The 16531-nt window shown below is 30.2% G+C and overlaps 1 protein-coding gene across 1 annotated transcript; it reads left to right on the top strand.

Moving 5' to 3' along the window:
• Window positions 1-3424: 3424 nt before the first annotated feature.
• Window positions 3425-6251, top strand: LOC130940989 (uncharacterized). Its single transcript, XM_057869314.1, has 3 exons — window positions 3425-4423; window positions 4633-5280; window positions 5661-6251. The coding sequence occupies exons 1-3, from the start codon at window positions 3683-3685 to the stop codon at window positions 5814-5816; spliced, it is 1545 nt and encodes a 514-aa protein (XP_057725297.1). The 5' UTR covers window positions 3425-3682; the 3' UTR covers window positions 5817-6251.
• Window positions 6252-16531: the final 10280 nt, after the last annotated feature.

Here is a 16531-nt window from a genome sequence, read left to right as displayed (position 1 = left end):
TTTTTATTAATGTCACTGCCTTGTTATTCAATTTTAGCTTTTTTTTTTTATTTTGTTTTCAATCATTGGTTAAGTACTCCGCACACCTAAAAAGGAGAGAAAATTAAGAAATATAGTAGATACATACCTAAACCTCCTAGAATACCTCTTAGGCATTGGCATCATTCACACACTTATTAGATGCATTGCCTGCCACTTGAAAATAATGTACCAATTGCTTGTCCTCAGTCACCGTAGCAATAGCCATGAATTTCAAATATTGTCACCATTGGAACATATCACCTTTTTCTTTCTATCAAATTTTGATTGACCATTAATCGCAAAGTTTTCTGCAGGGGTTCCATGCTTCTTCCCATGAAGTTGTTATTCTCTTCTTGTTTTTTCAAGATATAAAATGTTGGTAACGTTTATGTCCTTGAATAACTCATCTTCATGTCGAAAAATGATGTCAATAATTGATGATGCATAATTTTTACTCTTCAAAATTGTACATGGGAGTTTTTTTTTTTTTTGAACAAGAGAGCTCAACATAACACAGTAGAATGACAAAAATTAATAAATATGTAAATTCAAAACAGAAAACTATTTTAGTGTCATCTTCGGTATTGCTATCAATAACAGAAGAGATCCAAACTATTCCACTGTACAACTGATTGCAGATTTCTAAAACACCTTCTCTGCGCCTCCCTTTTTTTTGTTGAAAATCTGCCTATTCCTCTCTAGCCACACTTTTTAAATAACATATGAGCCACTTGTTGCACTCTCCCTTCTTGTTAGCAACACCTGTTCTGTTCTCAAAGTGTTTTTTTAGTGAACTCAGAATAGACCACAATTTTCTAAAGTCAGATAGTCATTGATACCACACCTGCCAGGTAAACTCAGCTCAGAAATAAGTGGTGAATATGTTCAATGTCTTTGTTACACAAAATACATATATTATCACCATGACTAATAATGTCTAGCCTATACAGTCTTTTTTTAATATTTACTCTTCTTATAAAAGTAAACTAAATAAATAACTCCACTCGCGATGGAATCAAACCTTTTCAGATGAGATTTGAATCTTTTAAATTTTAAATTTCACTTTAAAAAGTAAAATATAGTTTATTACCATTTATTTCATAAATAAAATTAAAAAAAACATAAAAAATAAAATATTCAATAGTAAAAAATTTTATTATATTCTCTAAAATAAAAATTTAAATTTTAGAATATTCAAATTTTTTTAAATATATCTGCTGAAAATGTAACTGATTATTTAAGAATATACTTGGTGAATGGTGTTTATTCTACAATTATTGATGGGCAAAAAAGAATTGGTGTTTCAATGCTATTGCAATCTACTCCCTTCATTTTGAAAATAAATGTATTAAGAATAACAAACACATTTTATTTGAAATAATTTGTTTTATGTTGATTTTAATGATTTTTGCTAACAAATGCCTTCTCGATATCCGGACAACTTCATGTCCTCATCTCTTTTGTCCTTTTTTTTTCTGCTTCTAGAAATTCAATTGTTATGGTTGCTTAACATGGTCCTCCAATTGGCGAAGTTAGTGACTTGGGGGTGTTTGAATTACGTCGGAGAAGAGAGCGTTTGAGTTCTTTTAATATTTTATTTTTATATTTGGCAATATTTTTATGCTGTAAATTCAGAAATGATTTCTGTCTTTAATTTACGTTTATCAAAAATTAAAAATTATAATTTTTTCGTTCACTTTTTCACGTTGGATTGAACTTTATGTTTTATATACCAATTATGTCTTTCATAATTCATATATTTATTTTTTTATAATATTTTTTTTAATACTCACTTATGTATATTATTATTTTTTATAAAAATTCTGTTTTTTTATATGAGTTCTTTTATTGTTATTGTTATTTTTTTTGTATGGAATATTTTTTTTACTTTGTATTATAATTCTATTAATTCTATTAGAATATTAAAGAATATTGAGAATACTAAAAAAATATTAAAATTTATTTAAATATTTAAAATAAAATTATAAAATAATATAAAATAATTATCCAAATAATATTTAGTTTATTATAATCTATTTTAATAAAAATTACCAAACATAAACCACGTTAATACTAACTCACTTTTAATCAAAATCAATTCTACAAAATTAATTTTATACAAACTTCCATTTACAATCCAAACACACATTTAGTCAATTTGATTATGTAGGTTCGAGAATCTAGTGCATTTCCACCGGTCTCATTTCACGTGTTAGCATATCTAACAACTTATTTTTAGATATATAAATAATATTATATATTAGCATATTCAACAATTTATTTTTAATTTATATTATTAAAATAAATTTAAAACTAATAGATATTATTATTTTATTAAAATAAAAATATTTTAAAGATTTTATATAATTAAAAAATTTAAAATATTAGTTTATATTTTAATATTAATAAAATATTAAAACTTTATTATATTTTTAAAAAAATATTCTATATATATAGTGTTCTCATATTTAATAAAAAATTAAAAAATTTATATATTTATGTATTTTATATCGTGTTACATATTTCTGGCTGATAGGAGTTAACAAAGAAGCGATATATGATAGTATATTGAAATAATATTTCATCATATAGAGAGTAAAATTGTTTATGGTGGATGATTTCATCTTTAAGGTATGTATAGCATACAGACTAATTCATTTAAGTTATGAATGTTTGTAAAAGAAAAGTAATAATAAGAAGATTAATAAAGTAGAAAAAGTGATTAATTTAAAGGTAATTAAATCTTAGTTTTTATTTTATTTTTATTATTTTAGAAGGATGTTTTATACACGTAATTAAGTAAAGTGTGTTGCACCTTCCCTATAAAAATAACATGTGGAATTTGACTTACGCCAAGCCATGGCGTGATTTCGGCAGGTGGTCTCTTTCTGTGTTGGTCTTCCACCCGAGTAAGAAAACTTGATGTTTCGTTCTTTGTGTGAATAGCAAGGAAAAAAAAAAATTAAAAAATAAAAAATAATGTCTAAAGTTTTTTATAGGTATTTAAACTTTTTAATTCGATAGATAGTGAATCAAAAATAATTTTTTTAAAAAATAACAATGAAGAAAAAATACCAAGTGTGGGTAATATTTTATTTGATCATTTTAAAAACTTAAAAGTTAAAACCAAAAAAATTAATAATTAAGAATGGTTAAATCATTATCAACTTGACATACATCATAAGTTTTTATCAATTTTAAAAACCAATTTGAAAAATAGCTGATAAAAATAACATGTCGAAAACGAAAGAGTAAGAAAACATAGGAAACTTGATTCCAGAAGAGTAAGAAAACCTGGTAAAAACAGCCAATGAAAACGAAAGAGTTTGCACTTGATTTCACACCGGACACAACGTAGGAAACTTCCCGTTTCGTTCTCTATAAATAAATAAAATGACAACAAATAGGGACCCAATATGATCGAGGACAAAGTTGTGTAGAGTATAGATTTTTTACTTAAATAGAAAGTTAAATATGTAATCATACAATTCTTCTAAATTGTCTATTAGGGGAGATATAGTTCATGAAATAAATACACATCATCCCCTTTTCGATGTAGATTAAGAAAGCCCGTAAACCAGGCAGTCAGAAACCAAATGTGAAGTGGCAGTGAGGGGTTCAGTTCCGGCTTTTCCTCTTCCTTCTCCACTTTATCTTATTCATGGAGCGTTACTCGTCTTCCGGGCGGTTGTCCTTGTGCAGGGCGGATCTAAAACTTGTTGCTGACGGCGATGGAGTGATCCCTGTGCCTAAGAAACAACATTTTGATTTCTCTTTCTTGTTTCCTGGATTGATGGACCGCGCGTTGTTCGACTTTTTCTGTGATGCATGCAACGACGGAACTGTATTAGGGGGAGAACTAATTACCGGATTTTTGCAACTGAAGCAATCGAGATTCTACAGCATCAGTGTTTGTCAAGCCTTTAGCGATTGGTTCATTTTCTCTCCTCTACCCCGTAAACCAGGTTCTCTTCGGCTCTCTCTTGAGGAGGTCGAGTATCGTCAGCTCTACAATGATTATGAGCTTGCGAAAGCTCATTTTTACACTCTTGCGAATGATGACGAATTCCTGAGTCTCTGCATCTCTCTCCACCGTTGGTACAAAAGTGGTAGAAAAAGCTCGTGCAAGCCTCTCAAACTTATTCCGTTCGATAAGGGACTTGTTGCTGAATCTGGGGTTTTGAAGGGCCACGCTGATGCTATTGAAGAAGGTTTGGTGGTTGACGGCGATGGAGTCATCCCTGTGCCTAATGTCTCCAGCTATGTCCTCTCTCAGGTCATCCTCTTCTTGGAGAAGAAACAGCATTTCCAGGAGACCCACGACAAAGCTGCCGCCCACTACGAGGGCTGGTCCACCGCCTTTTTCAACCGGAACAGCCACGTTCTCCCCGATTTGCATCAGGTCAGCATTCGCATTCTGTTAGATGCCGTTAGTTAGTTAGCCGGTTAGAATTTGATTTTCAATTAGACTCAGTGTAGGAATCTGTGGAAGCATGTAGTGTAGGCTGCAGCTGTTAGCTTATTCCTTCAATGAGAAATCGTTTCCCCTATTAACTCTTAAATCTTAATACATTTGATTTCCCTTTTTCATTATTACTTTGGATCCTCTAGGCTGCGCAAGATCTTCAGATCCCAAGCTTGCTGGAATCGATAAGTAAGGTGCAAAAGCGCAAGGATGGTGGCCACCTCAATGACAATTTGTCTAGCGAAATGTTCCACTATTTCTGTGGTATGGCCGGCACCAACAAACGCAGCAGAGCCATCCTGGAGGAATTGAATAACATCAAGTTATTTAGAGGCTTGGATAAGGTTGCCTGTGAAAACTTCCGAATATGGTTCACTCAGATTGGAGATTTGGGTAGGGACCATCACAATGAATTCAAGACTCTCATGAAGTCCGCAGACTTCAGTCAAGTCTGCCTTTCTCTTTATTGGGGCGATGAACGTCTGCAGTTTGCCCAGGTCTCCCTAAGAAGCCAAGACGGAAAGGTCTTGAAGATCGATAAGAGTGTTGCCGTTGATGAATCTGTGTTTTTAAGACGCTGTGTTAGGTGTAGTGGTTGGTGGACTGAGATCCCTGTGAGCATTGGTAGCCCTGTACTCTCACCGGTCATTGACTTCTGTTGTAAGGTATGGGATTTCCATAAGATATATGGTTCCCGCCGGATCAAGGAGGGCCTTGTGGTTGTGGATCATTTCCGGGGCTGGATCACAGAATTCCTCAAGAATAACATAGACATGCTCTCCGAATTGTATGAGGTTGGTTTCTTTGATCTTGTCATGTACCATCTGTTTCTTGTTCTTCATATTATATGCAACATAGCACGGATTTTATTTCGTATGCTTTTCGATGACCCATGACTCTAGTGCTTGTTTTATGATATGTCACTTAGTTAGTTAATCTGAATCACCCTAGATTTTGGGCTCAGTTTAGGAAAGTTTCTGAATTTTATCCATTATGACGTGTGTATCATGATATATGTGGTTCTCATTGTTAGATTGAGCATCTGCTTCATACTTGTCTTTGAGAGGAGCAAATTTCCTTTACTAGTTAGTGTACATGCTCCAAAAGTTTTCTAATCTTTTGATCTCCATGTTAATTTGCAAATTAACTCAATGCTATGACTGTGGTTGTTTAGGCTGCTGACTTTCTTGAAATCCCGAGCCTGTTGCTGCTTACAACTGAGGAGGTGACAGATCTGGTGACGAGGCCACTTGATAAGGCCTCCGTGTTGTCTGGGAAACTATCATTTTCGCGAATGCTCTCATCCCTTTTAGTTAAATTCACAGAGTAGGGTTGGCCATCAAGTAGGAAATTGGTTTGCTGTTGTTAATCAAAGGACTACTTGATTTGCTTGTTCACCATTTTTATGTTTGCTTTCTTGGTGAACTTCAGTTTGTTTTCTATTTTAATGTTGTAGTAATAACTGATTATGAACCCATTTGGATATTGTTCGTTATGACTAGATATTAATTCGTTACAACAGTGGAAATAATTATATGAAGGAAAAGTCTAGGGGCAAGCAATTTTATTGAATTTTGGCCAGCATGTAACCAGCAGAGGAAGGTGAGCCATTGGATGAAATTTCACACCAATCTCACACTATCAAATTATCATTGATGGCTAGTTGATGACTATCAATCACAAAAATTGCTGGTCCCCTAGCATTGCTCATATGAATTGTGTTTTAATAAAACTAATTGTTTGTTCTCTTGAGAGGTTCTTTGAAGAGAGCAGAAAGTCTGAAATTAAACGGTTGGTGGCTTCCAACAATCTGGCAATGGCCAAGTTTGATTTAACGGTAATGAGATTTTCTTACTACATTAAACATTCTCTTTCTGCATCCACTACTTTTTCCTATTTACATTTCTTCAAGGTCCACAAAGTTAAATTGTTCTGAAGTTTTAACATCTTTTAGTATAACGTGAAACACATCAACTAAATAGTTAATGCTTATGATTTGGAATATTTCTATAAGCTCAATATAAAGAATTGGATTCAATAATATGAGAAGTCTCAATGAATCAGTTTGATGATTAAGTATTCTTTCATATTTTAAAAGAGACATTACAAATTGAACACTATTCATGGGCAAAAAAAAAGAATTGGTGTTTCAATGCTATTACAAAATAATCCATTCATTTTGAAAATAAATGTATTAAGAATAACAAACACATTTTATTTGAAATCATTTGTTTATGTTCATTCTAATGATTTTTGCTAACAAATGCCTTCAGAAATCAGAACGTTTTTACTATTTTTTTATTCATTTTTTTTATCTAAACAACAAACAAATAATTCTAATTTTTTTCTCTTATTTTTTTACTTCTTATTTTTTTTCAATTTTTTTTCTATATTTAAACAAAGTGTTAACAATATAGAGAGTAAAACTTTTCATGGTGGATGACTTTATCTTTAAAGTATCTATAGAATACAGATTAATTCGTTTAAACTATGAATGTTTGTAAAAAAATAATAAATAAGAAGATTAATAAAGTAGAAAATATAATTTTTATTATGTGTAATTAATTTAAGGTGAAATATATGGTAAAGATGTTGTTTTAAAGATGTGATATGTGGCAAAATCTGAACCACTCATTCTAAAACCACACTTTTAATTGAAAACCGTTGCCCTTTTCAAAGAAAAGCGTCACCTTATGGAAAAAACTAGTAAATTAGAATATTTAAGAGAAGAAATAATTAATCTATCAAAATTAATAGATCAAAAACTAATGATTTTAACTAATGTCAATTGTAATGACACCGAATTCTTAAAATCAATACAAAATGATTTTTCTCAAAATCTTTATTTTACTATAAGTTTTATTGAAGGACTTCAAAAGCCCGAAAAAACTTATATTTCACATGGAGTTTCTAAAAAATGTTATCAGGGAGATAATTATCCCCACCTTCATCATACTTTTAATCCACAATTAAATTCTATAATAGATATGCTTGAAGAAATATTAGTTTCTCTGAAATTTCAGAAAATAAAGAAAAGGAAGAACCTAATATGATAAATAAAATTGAACAAATACTTGATAAACATTTCCAAAAAGAAATTCCTAAAAAAGAAGAAGTCCAAATAAAATCGATACAACAAATCTAAAGATTAGACCACCTCTAAAATTATGAATATTGATGAAAAATTAGAAGAAGTTACAATGCTTTTTAAACAATTAAAAATGGCTCAAGAAGATAATCTTATGGAACAAGGTTTTCAGATTAAAGAAGAACCAGATTTTTCTGAAAGAGAAGAATATGTTTTAGACTATTCTAGTGATGAAGAACCAGTACATCCAGTACAAGTAAAGGATGAAGCTGGAACATCTGGGAATAATAATCAAACCCAATTTAAATGGGAAACAGGTTTTGAAAATTATGCTTTCAAAAAAGGTTTTATAAGCAAAAATTCGAAATATACTAAAATACCATCAAAATACATTCCTAAAATTCAAGAACTAGAAGGAGAAAAAATGCTTGACCTAGATTGCAAAAAGAACGAAAAAGAAATTTTCGAAGATTGGATGAACTCTTTTCTGTTAGAAGCTTATACAAACCCAAAATTAAATGAATTATCTGAAATGGATATTTGGAACTTCATAGGTTTCCACACTAAAGGAACCATAAGAAATTATATGTTATCAATAGATAATAAAATAATAGAAGAATTAGCTGAAAAAACAACAGCTTATGATAAAATAGCATACATAATGAGGGTTCTATACAAAGAATTTTTTGGAAAAAATGTCATAAATTATAGAACCGAAATTTCTGAAAAAGAGTATTTAGAAGCAAAAAATCACTTGGCCAATATTCAAATATTCGATCTATGCTATATAGAATCCTATATTTGTGAATATAGAATACATTATTATAAATTAAAAGAAGAAGATAAAAATCATTATCTTAACATGTATATCACAAAACTTCCATATCCTGCTAATGAAATTATTATGGGAAGATTTATAAGAGAAATAAATAATAAAACAATTGAAAATAATTTCGGTGGAGCAACATCTGCAATAAGAGAGGAAATAAAAGAACGCTGTATGCAGGAAGCTACTCAGAAAAGATTTAATAATATAATTAGAATTTGTTGTCAAGATAACGAAGAAATTTCTCAAAAATATGGTTCTAATAAAAATATTCGGAAATACCATCCTTATAAAAATATCCAAAGAAAAAGAAAATATCATTTTAGAAAAAGAAAATATTATCCAAATTGGAGAAAAAAGAGATATTTTAGGGAAAGAAGTATCAATAAAAAACAAAAGAACTATTGCCCAAATAAAAAAGAAAACTGTAAATGTTGGTATTGTCAAGAAGAAGGACATTATGCAAATGAATGTCCAAAAAAGAAGGATAAAAAAGACCTAACTAAACAACTAGAAGTCGCAAAAACTTGTTTTATGGAACCTTTAGAAGAATCTGATGATGAACTAAAATATATTTTTGAATATGTCTCAGAAACAGACTCAGAGACAAACTCAGGAACTGAGTAATAGCGCTACATTTATTACTGTAAAAATGACAGAAAAATTTATTAATGCCTTCATAGACACAGGGGCAACAAAATGTTTTGCAAGTTCAAATATAAAACTTAACTGGAAAAAATTAAAAAATCCACTAAGAATTAGAATAGCCGATAAATCTATACACAAAATTAATTTTAAAGCAGAAATGATTGAAGTCTTCATTCAAAATTACAGATTCATCATTCCAGCTATATATAAATTAGAATCTGGAATAGATTTAATTATAGGAAATAATTTCCTTAAACTTTATCACCCTTTTATCCAAGAATTAACATATATAGTTCTAAAAGCCCCATATGATTCCTCTCTAAATCAAAGGGCAAAATTAATAAAAATCCCAACTACTACTATAAACGAAATTCTAAAATTTAAAATATTTTCTATTCTAGAAGAATGTTATTTGAACCTATATTTTCAGATAAAAACTCCAAAAATGACCTTGAAATTAAAATAGAAGAACTTTTAAATGAAGTTTGTGCTGAAAATCCTTTAGATATTAAAATACAAACAAAGAATTAATAAGTATTAAGCTAAAAGTTCCTACAAGGGAAATAAATGTTCCAAATAGAATCCCCTATTCAGCTCGAGATAAGGAAGAATTTTCATCCGAATGTAAGGATCTTTTGGATAAAGGAATTATAAGACTAAGTAAAAGCCCTCATGCGGCCCCAGCCTTCTATGTTGAAAACAATAACGAAATTAAAAGAGGAAAACGAAGAATGGTTATTAATTATAAAAAATGAATGAAGCAACCATAGGAGATGCTCATAAGCTCCCAAGAAAGGATTCCATTCTAGAAAAAATCAAAGGAGCAACTTGGTTTTCATCGCTCGATGCAAAATCAGGATATTGGCAACTTCGTTTAGACGAAGAAACAAAGAAATTAACTGCCTTTACTTGTCCAACAAAAGAATCAACAGGAGTTTTACTCTACGAATGGAATGTCCTACCATTTGGACTAAAACAAGCTCCAGGTATTTATCAGAGTTTTATGGAAGAAAATTTAAAAGATTTAAATGATTTTGTTCTAGTTTACATTGATGATATACTAATCTTTACAAAACAAGATAAAGAAGATCATCTTCAAAAATTACTAATTGTCTTAGAAAGATGTAAGAAAAAAGGTTTAGTCCTCAGTAAAAAGAAAGCTAAGATAGCAAAACAAGAAATAGAATTTCTTGGATTAATTCTATCTACTGAAGGGAAGTTAAAACTTCAACCAAATGTATTAGAAAAAGTAGATTTATTTCCTGATAAAATGGAAGATAGAAAACAATTACAAAGATTTTTAGGATGCATAAATTATATTTCTGATCAAGGATTTTTAAAGAATATAACAGATTATACTAAAAACTTATTTTCAAAAATAAGTATAAAAAAGAGTTGGAAATGGGAAGAAAAGGATAGCCTACAGATTCAAAAAATTAAAGAACTTTGTAAAAATCTTCCAGAACTTTATATTCCGGAAGAAGATGACTATTTAATAGTAGAAACAGATGCTTCAGACAAGACCTGGTCAGGCTGTCTAAAAGCTAAAAAAGCTGAAAAAAGCTTGAACAAAGAAAAAGAATCACTAGATTCTAAACATTCCTCAAAGGAATTACTATGCAGATATATTTCTGGAACATTTACACCAACAGAACAGAGGTATACTACCCATGAAAAAGAAACTCTAGCAGCAATAAAAACTATTAAGAAATGGAGGATTGATCTACTTCCAAGGGAATTTACATTACGAACAGACTCAAGTTATTTAACAGGTTTTATTAGATATAATTTACAATCTGACTATAATCAGGGTCGTCTGGTAAGATGGCAAATGTTTCTATTACAATATCCGATAAAAATCGAGTATATTAAAGGAAATAAAAATATTATTGCAGATACATTGACAAGAGAATGGAGTTCATTGTCAACACAATGAATCAAGAAATCCAGAAGCTTGAACAAGAGCTTGAAAGGTGCAATCATTGCCACCAGCTAAGAACTAAAATTCAATCTATCAAGAAGGCCATGGAAGCCATGAAAGTTCCCCAGCAAGCAACATTACCTGCTCCAATACCAATGCTCGCAACACCATCAGAGTTCAGCCAGCTAAGCGTGGTGGACCAGCCACAAAACCCAAACCAATTTTTTCTGAAAAAATCCCTGAAAATAAAACTCTGGCAGAAATAGTTAAAAAATCAACTCAGGATAAAAAATATTATGTCATATATAATGGCCCAATGAAAGGAGTTTACGATGATTGGGCTAAAGCAGCCCCATTCACCCATCAGCCCAAAACTATTCACAAAGGAGGATTCTTGACAATAGAAGAGGCAAAAGAATCCCTCAGAGAATATGAAGTGCTCCATCCAGAGCAAATTCTAAAAAGAGCAGAAAAAGCTCCAGTACAAATCCAAAGAACAGCCCAAACCCAAAGGACTGGACTAATGAAAAATATTCCCACAAGAGCCGAAATAAATGACAAGAAAAGGGTCTGTAGATCAAACTGTAGAGAAACCTTAAATCTGGTTCTAAATTGGACTCTAGACAAAAGAGCAATATTGGGATATTATCCCATTAACAAAGAACAGCTAACAAAGCTGGTAATCTTCCCAGAGGCTTCACCCTCTGATACATATCAGTTTTTCCAATACGGATTAATTGATACAATCCTAATTTTTGACAATTTAAATATCATTAAAGAATTTCCTGCAGGTTTTATAGATGCAGTGAAAAAATTCAAAATATGATTGATGCAAGAGAACCAAGAGATATATCCCTAAAATTTACAAGTAGTCAGCCAATCTTCAATGAAGAAGGAGAATGTTTGATCCCAGCATTTCAAGTAATTTTCATGTCAGTCTTCCCAGGAGATTTTCAACCAATAGAACAAGTTCAAGATCTATCAATTTATAGCGACGAAGGAAGATTGGCCAGTACATTGGCAAGAGTCTTCGAGAGAGCCCAAAAAATAAACAAAGAATCCAGAACAAGAATAAACTACAAAAGTAGAAACACTCTAATTGTTTCTAGTAAGAAAAACCAAATTGAATCAAGAGAGATGAAACTTCTAGTGGATTTTGAATCAGCATTTTACAACTTTTCTGGATTACTGGAAAAACTTCCTGACGGGATAAGGAGGAATCTATGCCATTTACTAAAAGACAAAGAAGACCATAGGTGCCAGCTGTGCGCCTCAGAAATGTCTGAAGAAAGCAACAATGCTGAAGACCCCACCCACATGGGAAAAGAAGAGGATGAGACATCTGAGTCATCCATCAACATTATTGTTGAATGATGTAAGAGCTTTCGTCACAAGGCACCAATAATGTAGTTGGTGCGAATTATTGCTCAATGACGTAAGCAATGACGTCATAAGAAGGGTAAGGATGGGATTTGTCCATCAAACCCAACCATTATAAATAGAGTGCTAAGTTATTTGATAGATCATTAGAAATCAGAAATCAGAAAGCAGGAAGCTTAGAGTACTCACAGGCCAGGAGGGCGAAGAGGAAGTAGCTAAGGCGATTCTGGAGTCTGATCCATTAGAAAAATAATTCTAAGATATTCCCCTCTGGAATTAATTTGTAAAATCTCCCCTCTGGAGAACAAAGCACATATTGTAAAATAGCAATAAATAAAGAAGTTTATTCTCCAGAAAGGTACATCTCTATCCCAATCTTTTTAAGTTATGAATTATTTAGAAGATATAGAAATAACTGAAGAATCTGATTACTATAAGCTAACTGCTTTACTTGATAATGAAAAACAAGCTATTTTAAAAACGGAATTAGATCTTAAACCTAACGATAATTTTAATAAACAAAATCCTCTAAAAGAAATCTTTAATAGAAAAAATATAATATATTATGGAAAAATTCAGATTGAAACTCCAATAAAAATACAATCCGCAAATGGAGAACTTGAAATAGCTCTGATAAATGAACAAGATGTAAATAAACAAATTGGAAAAATTAAAGATCAACAAAAAAGATCTAAAATTGGATGGATTCATATTAGTACCATTCAAGTTTTAGTTAAATCCACATACATGAAAGGAATTAATTCTCCAATAAGTCTGGCAATCTGTGATAAAAGAATCACTAATCCTAGAGATCAAATAATTGGAATAATCCATGGTAACTTGGCAAATGTAAATGTTAAATTCAATGCTCATATTGGATACGCTATTCCTCTATCAACCGAAAATCTCGGCAGATCCTTAAGTCTGGCTTATAAATTCCATAAGATAGATTTAATGGAACAAAATGATGAACCATTTTCTATCACATATGCAATTAATTATGCGCTGACAAATAGTCATCATAGTATAGACTTCAAAGATAAAGAAAGAATTTATGTTGATGAACTATTTCAAAAGTTTGTAAAAACAGAAATTCCAAGAAATAAGGCTATTGAAAGCCCAGTTTTGTTATTAAAACAACCGTCAAGAAATTCATTTTCAACATCTAGTTTTAGAATAAGAGAATCTAAAATTAACAGCCCTCTAAGTCTATCTCATTTAAAAATTGAAGAAAAAGATTCTGAAATAAAGGAATTAACAAAAAGAATTGAAAAGTTGAATGAAACTTTAAATAATAAATTATGACGATAAATAAAGAAGAAATATACGTGTCTTATTAAGATAAGAAACAAGAACTCTTTGAAAGAGAAAATCATTTGAAATATTTAAAGTTTTCTGAAATAAACCAAAGAGCTTTCAAAACTTTAGTATTATCTTATAACAATCTGAAAAAAGAAGTCGAAGAATTAGAAAAAATAATAGAATCTTTAGAAAATAACAATGAAGCTATGGCAGAAGATGCAGAAATTCTAATATGAAAGATTTTCAAAAAAGTCTTATTTCTTTAAAAACAATTAAAAGGAATATGAAAACAAGAATAATGGCTATATCTATAAAAATAAGAAATTTGACAACTGAATCTTCAGATTTAGAAACAGAAATCAAGAAGGTAAACAAAAGATATTTAGAACAAGAAAATTAATACAACGTTTTAAAACTAAAAAATCAGTCAAAAATTTAAAAGAAAATATTAAGAATAAACAAATTTATCGTGCTCGAAGATTGCATTATCTTCACATACAAAATATGATTGCATTACAAGCTTTTGAATCAAGAATACATGTTCAAAATATTCAAGTAATACAACCTCTACAGGTTGAACCCCTAGAACAAGTACAAATTGAATCTGAACAAGAATTACAAGTATAAAATGCCTGGTTTAGCAAATCAAACGATACAAGAATTAAAAAATGATTTAGATTTTCAGAAAAGTCAAAAAAGATATTATGAAGTAAGATTACAGAATAGTAACATTTACACAAGAAATAGAGAAGAAGTGGAACAATTCTGTAAAAATTGTATAGAAAGCATATCAAGAGAAATAGAAAATTTGTTAAAAGAAATAGAAAATTTTAATAATGCAAATCCAACCCAAGAAAAATATTTCAAAAACATGCATTGATAAAAATTGGTATCAGAGCCAAGTTAACGATTAAGGATAACATTTTTCTCTTTAAAGCAACGCTTTTTAGTGATACGCTTTTTTGCCATAAAAGACAAAAATCTGTAAAGATGCATCTTTACAGTAGTAGGCACCTTAATTTAAAGATAATTAGAAGAGTGTTTATACACCTTGTTAAGTAAAGTGTGTTGCACCTTGACTATAAAAGTAACATGTAGAATTTGACTTACGCCGCCCTAGCGTGATTTTCGCAGGTGGTCCCTTTCCATGTTTTAAGAAAATTAAACCTGGTCAACCAGCGAATCAATAGCGAAAGAGTTTGCACCTGATTTCACACCGCATACTTAGCGTAGGAAACTTCCTGTTTCGTTCTTTGTGTGAATAGCGTTCTTTGTGTGAATAGCTAAACAAAAAAAAAAGAGTCTACAGTTTTTGATGGGTATTTAAACTTTCAAACACTATTTGGTTATCATAAAAATATTTTGGGTCATAACATGTTTCAATTTTTAATGATATTTTCAATGATTATTATTAGTATTATTATAAAAATATTTATGCAACATTTAGTGAGTAGATTTTATGACATCTTACTATTAAAAAAAAATGTAAAAACCAGTTTTTGATATAAAAACTTTTTTTAGTATAAAAAATGATTTATTATCGATTTTATCATGTAAAACCAATTTAATTAATTAATTTAATTTAAATTTTTTGTTAACAAAAAGCAGGCTTAGTTTTTAAATTAACCATAACCATATATAGCCTTAGTTTAAATTGCTTCTGAACTTGAAAATAAATGTAACAACCCTTGAGTCTAAATGTTCTCATCACTTGTGGTTGGACCGTACCATTCACCAAAGCATATTACTCTTCTAGAGCCAAGATTATTATTTTGGACAATTATACTTACTGTCAAAGACTTTTTTAAAATAATATAACAAACAATTTTGGTTGTCATTTAATGAAAATTATTATTCTTAGAATTATTTTTCATACACTGTTACTAGCTATAAGATAACCAATCATACATTACCAAAAAGTATTTAATTTTTACATTAGTTGTTTAATAGATTATTTAAACAAATAAATTAAATCAAATGACTGTTTAATTTTTTTTTATACTAGCAATATACTAAAATTTCTTATAGTGATTAATAACATATACTATATCAACGGAAACATATTCATAATAAATAAAATATTTGAAATCTTCAATTAGCTAGTTAGTTTGTCAAGAAAGGACAATGATGTTTTGATTCAATTAGCATTGCTGTACATGGGTCGAGTCACATTGGGTTTGGCTTAATTCAGATCTGATCCGAAATATAGACCGAGTTTAATTTTTAGACTCTAATCCAATTCTAAATCCGATGAAATCTATGCACCTTTGAGTCGGGTAAAAATAAGATAAAAATCGGGTCTTTAGCATATAAAAATCACCTCATCTCTAACCATTATTTTACAATTCACATAGTAAAATTCACTTAAAAAAATATAATAAGAATCAACCATTCTCTAAAATTAAATCATAACCATAATCAATACTAATATTATCTAATAACACTAAATATTTAAATCAATACAAATAACACAATATTATGCATTAGTCTAAAGTCTTATGCATTTTAAATATAAAACATTAACTTATAATCTTATAATGACTAATAACACAAAATATTAAGGTTTACAATATTTAAATTTCACATAAGAATACCCATCATCCATCACTAATAACACAAAATATTAATTGTATATGATGATCGGGTCACCGGACCGAGTTTGGATGGCTCGAGCTATGACCCGAACCCGACCCGAAATAATGACCGGATCTATTTTTGAGACCCTTACCCGACCATAAACCCAATAAAATTACACTAAATTAGCTTCTAAAATATTCGGAGCCAGACTAAATCTTCGAATAAGGCCGGACCATATACACCCCTAATATACACAAACCCACATATATAAAACCATGTAATGAGTGGTGTTCAAAAGTATCT

Source organism: Arachis stenosperma, chromosome 7 (assembly GCF_014773155.1).
Source record: "Arachis stenosperma cultivar V10309 chromosome 7, arast.V10309.gnm1.PFL2, whole genome shotgun sequence".
Taxonomy (NCBI): Eukaryota; Viridiplantae; Streptophyta; class Magnoliopsida; order Fabales; family Fabaceae; genus Arachis; species Arachis stenosperma.
This window is presented reverse-complemented; position numbering and strand designations above follow the sequence as displayed.

Excerpts from the sequence above, each read along its gene's own strand:
- LOC130940989 (XM_057869314.1), top strand. The coding sequence starts at position 3,683 with ATGGAGCGTTACTCGTCTTCCGGGCGGTTGTCCTTGTGCAGGGCGGAT. Across the intron at positions 4,424-4,632 it reads TTCTCCCCGATTTGCATCAG|GCTGCGCAAGATCTTCAGAT; the intron begins GTCAGCATTCGC and ends TGGATCCTCTAG. Across the intron at positions 5,281-5,660 it reads TGCTCTCCGAATTGTATGAG|GCTGCTGACTTTCTTGAAAT; the intron begins GTTGGTTTCTTT and ends GTGGTTGTTTAG.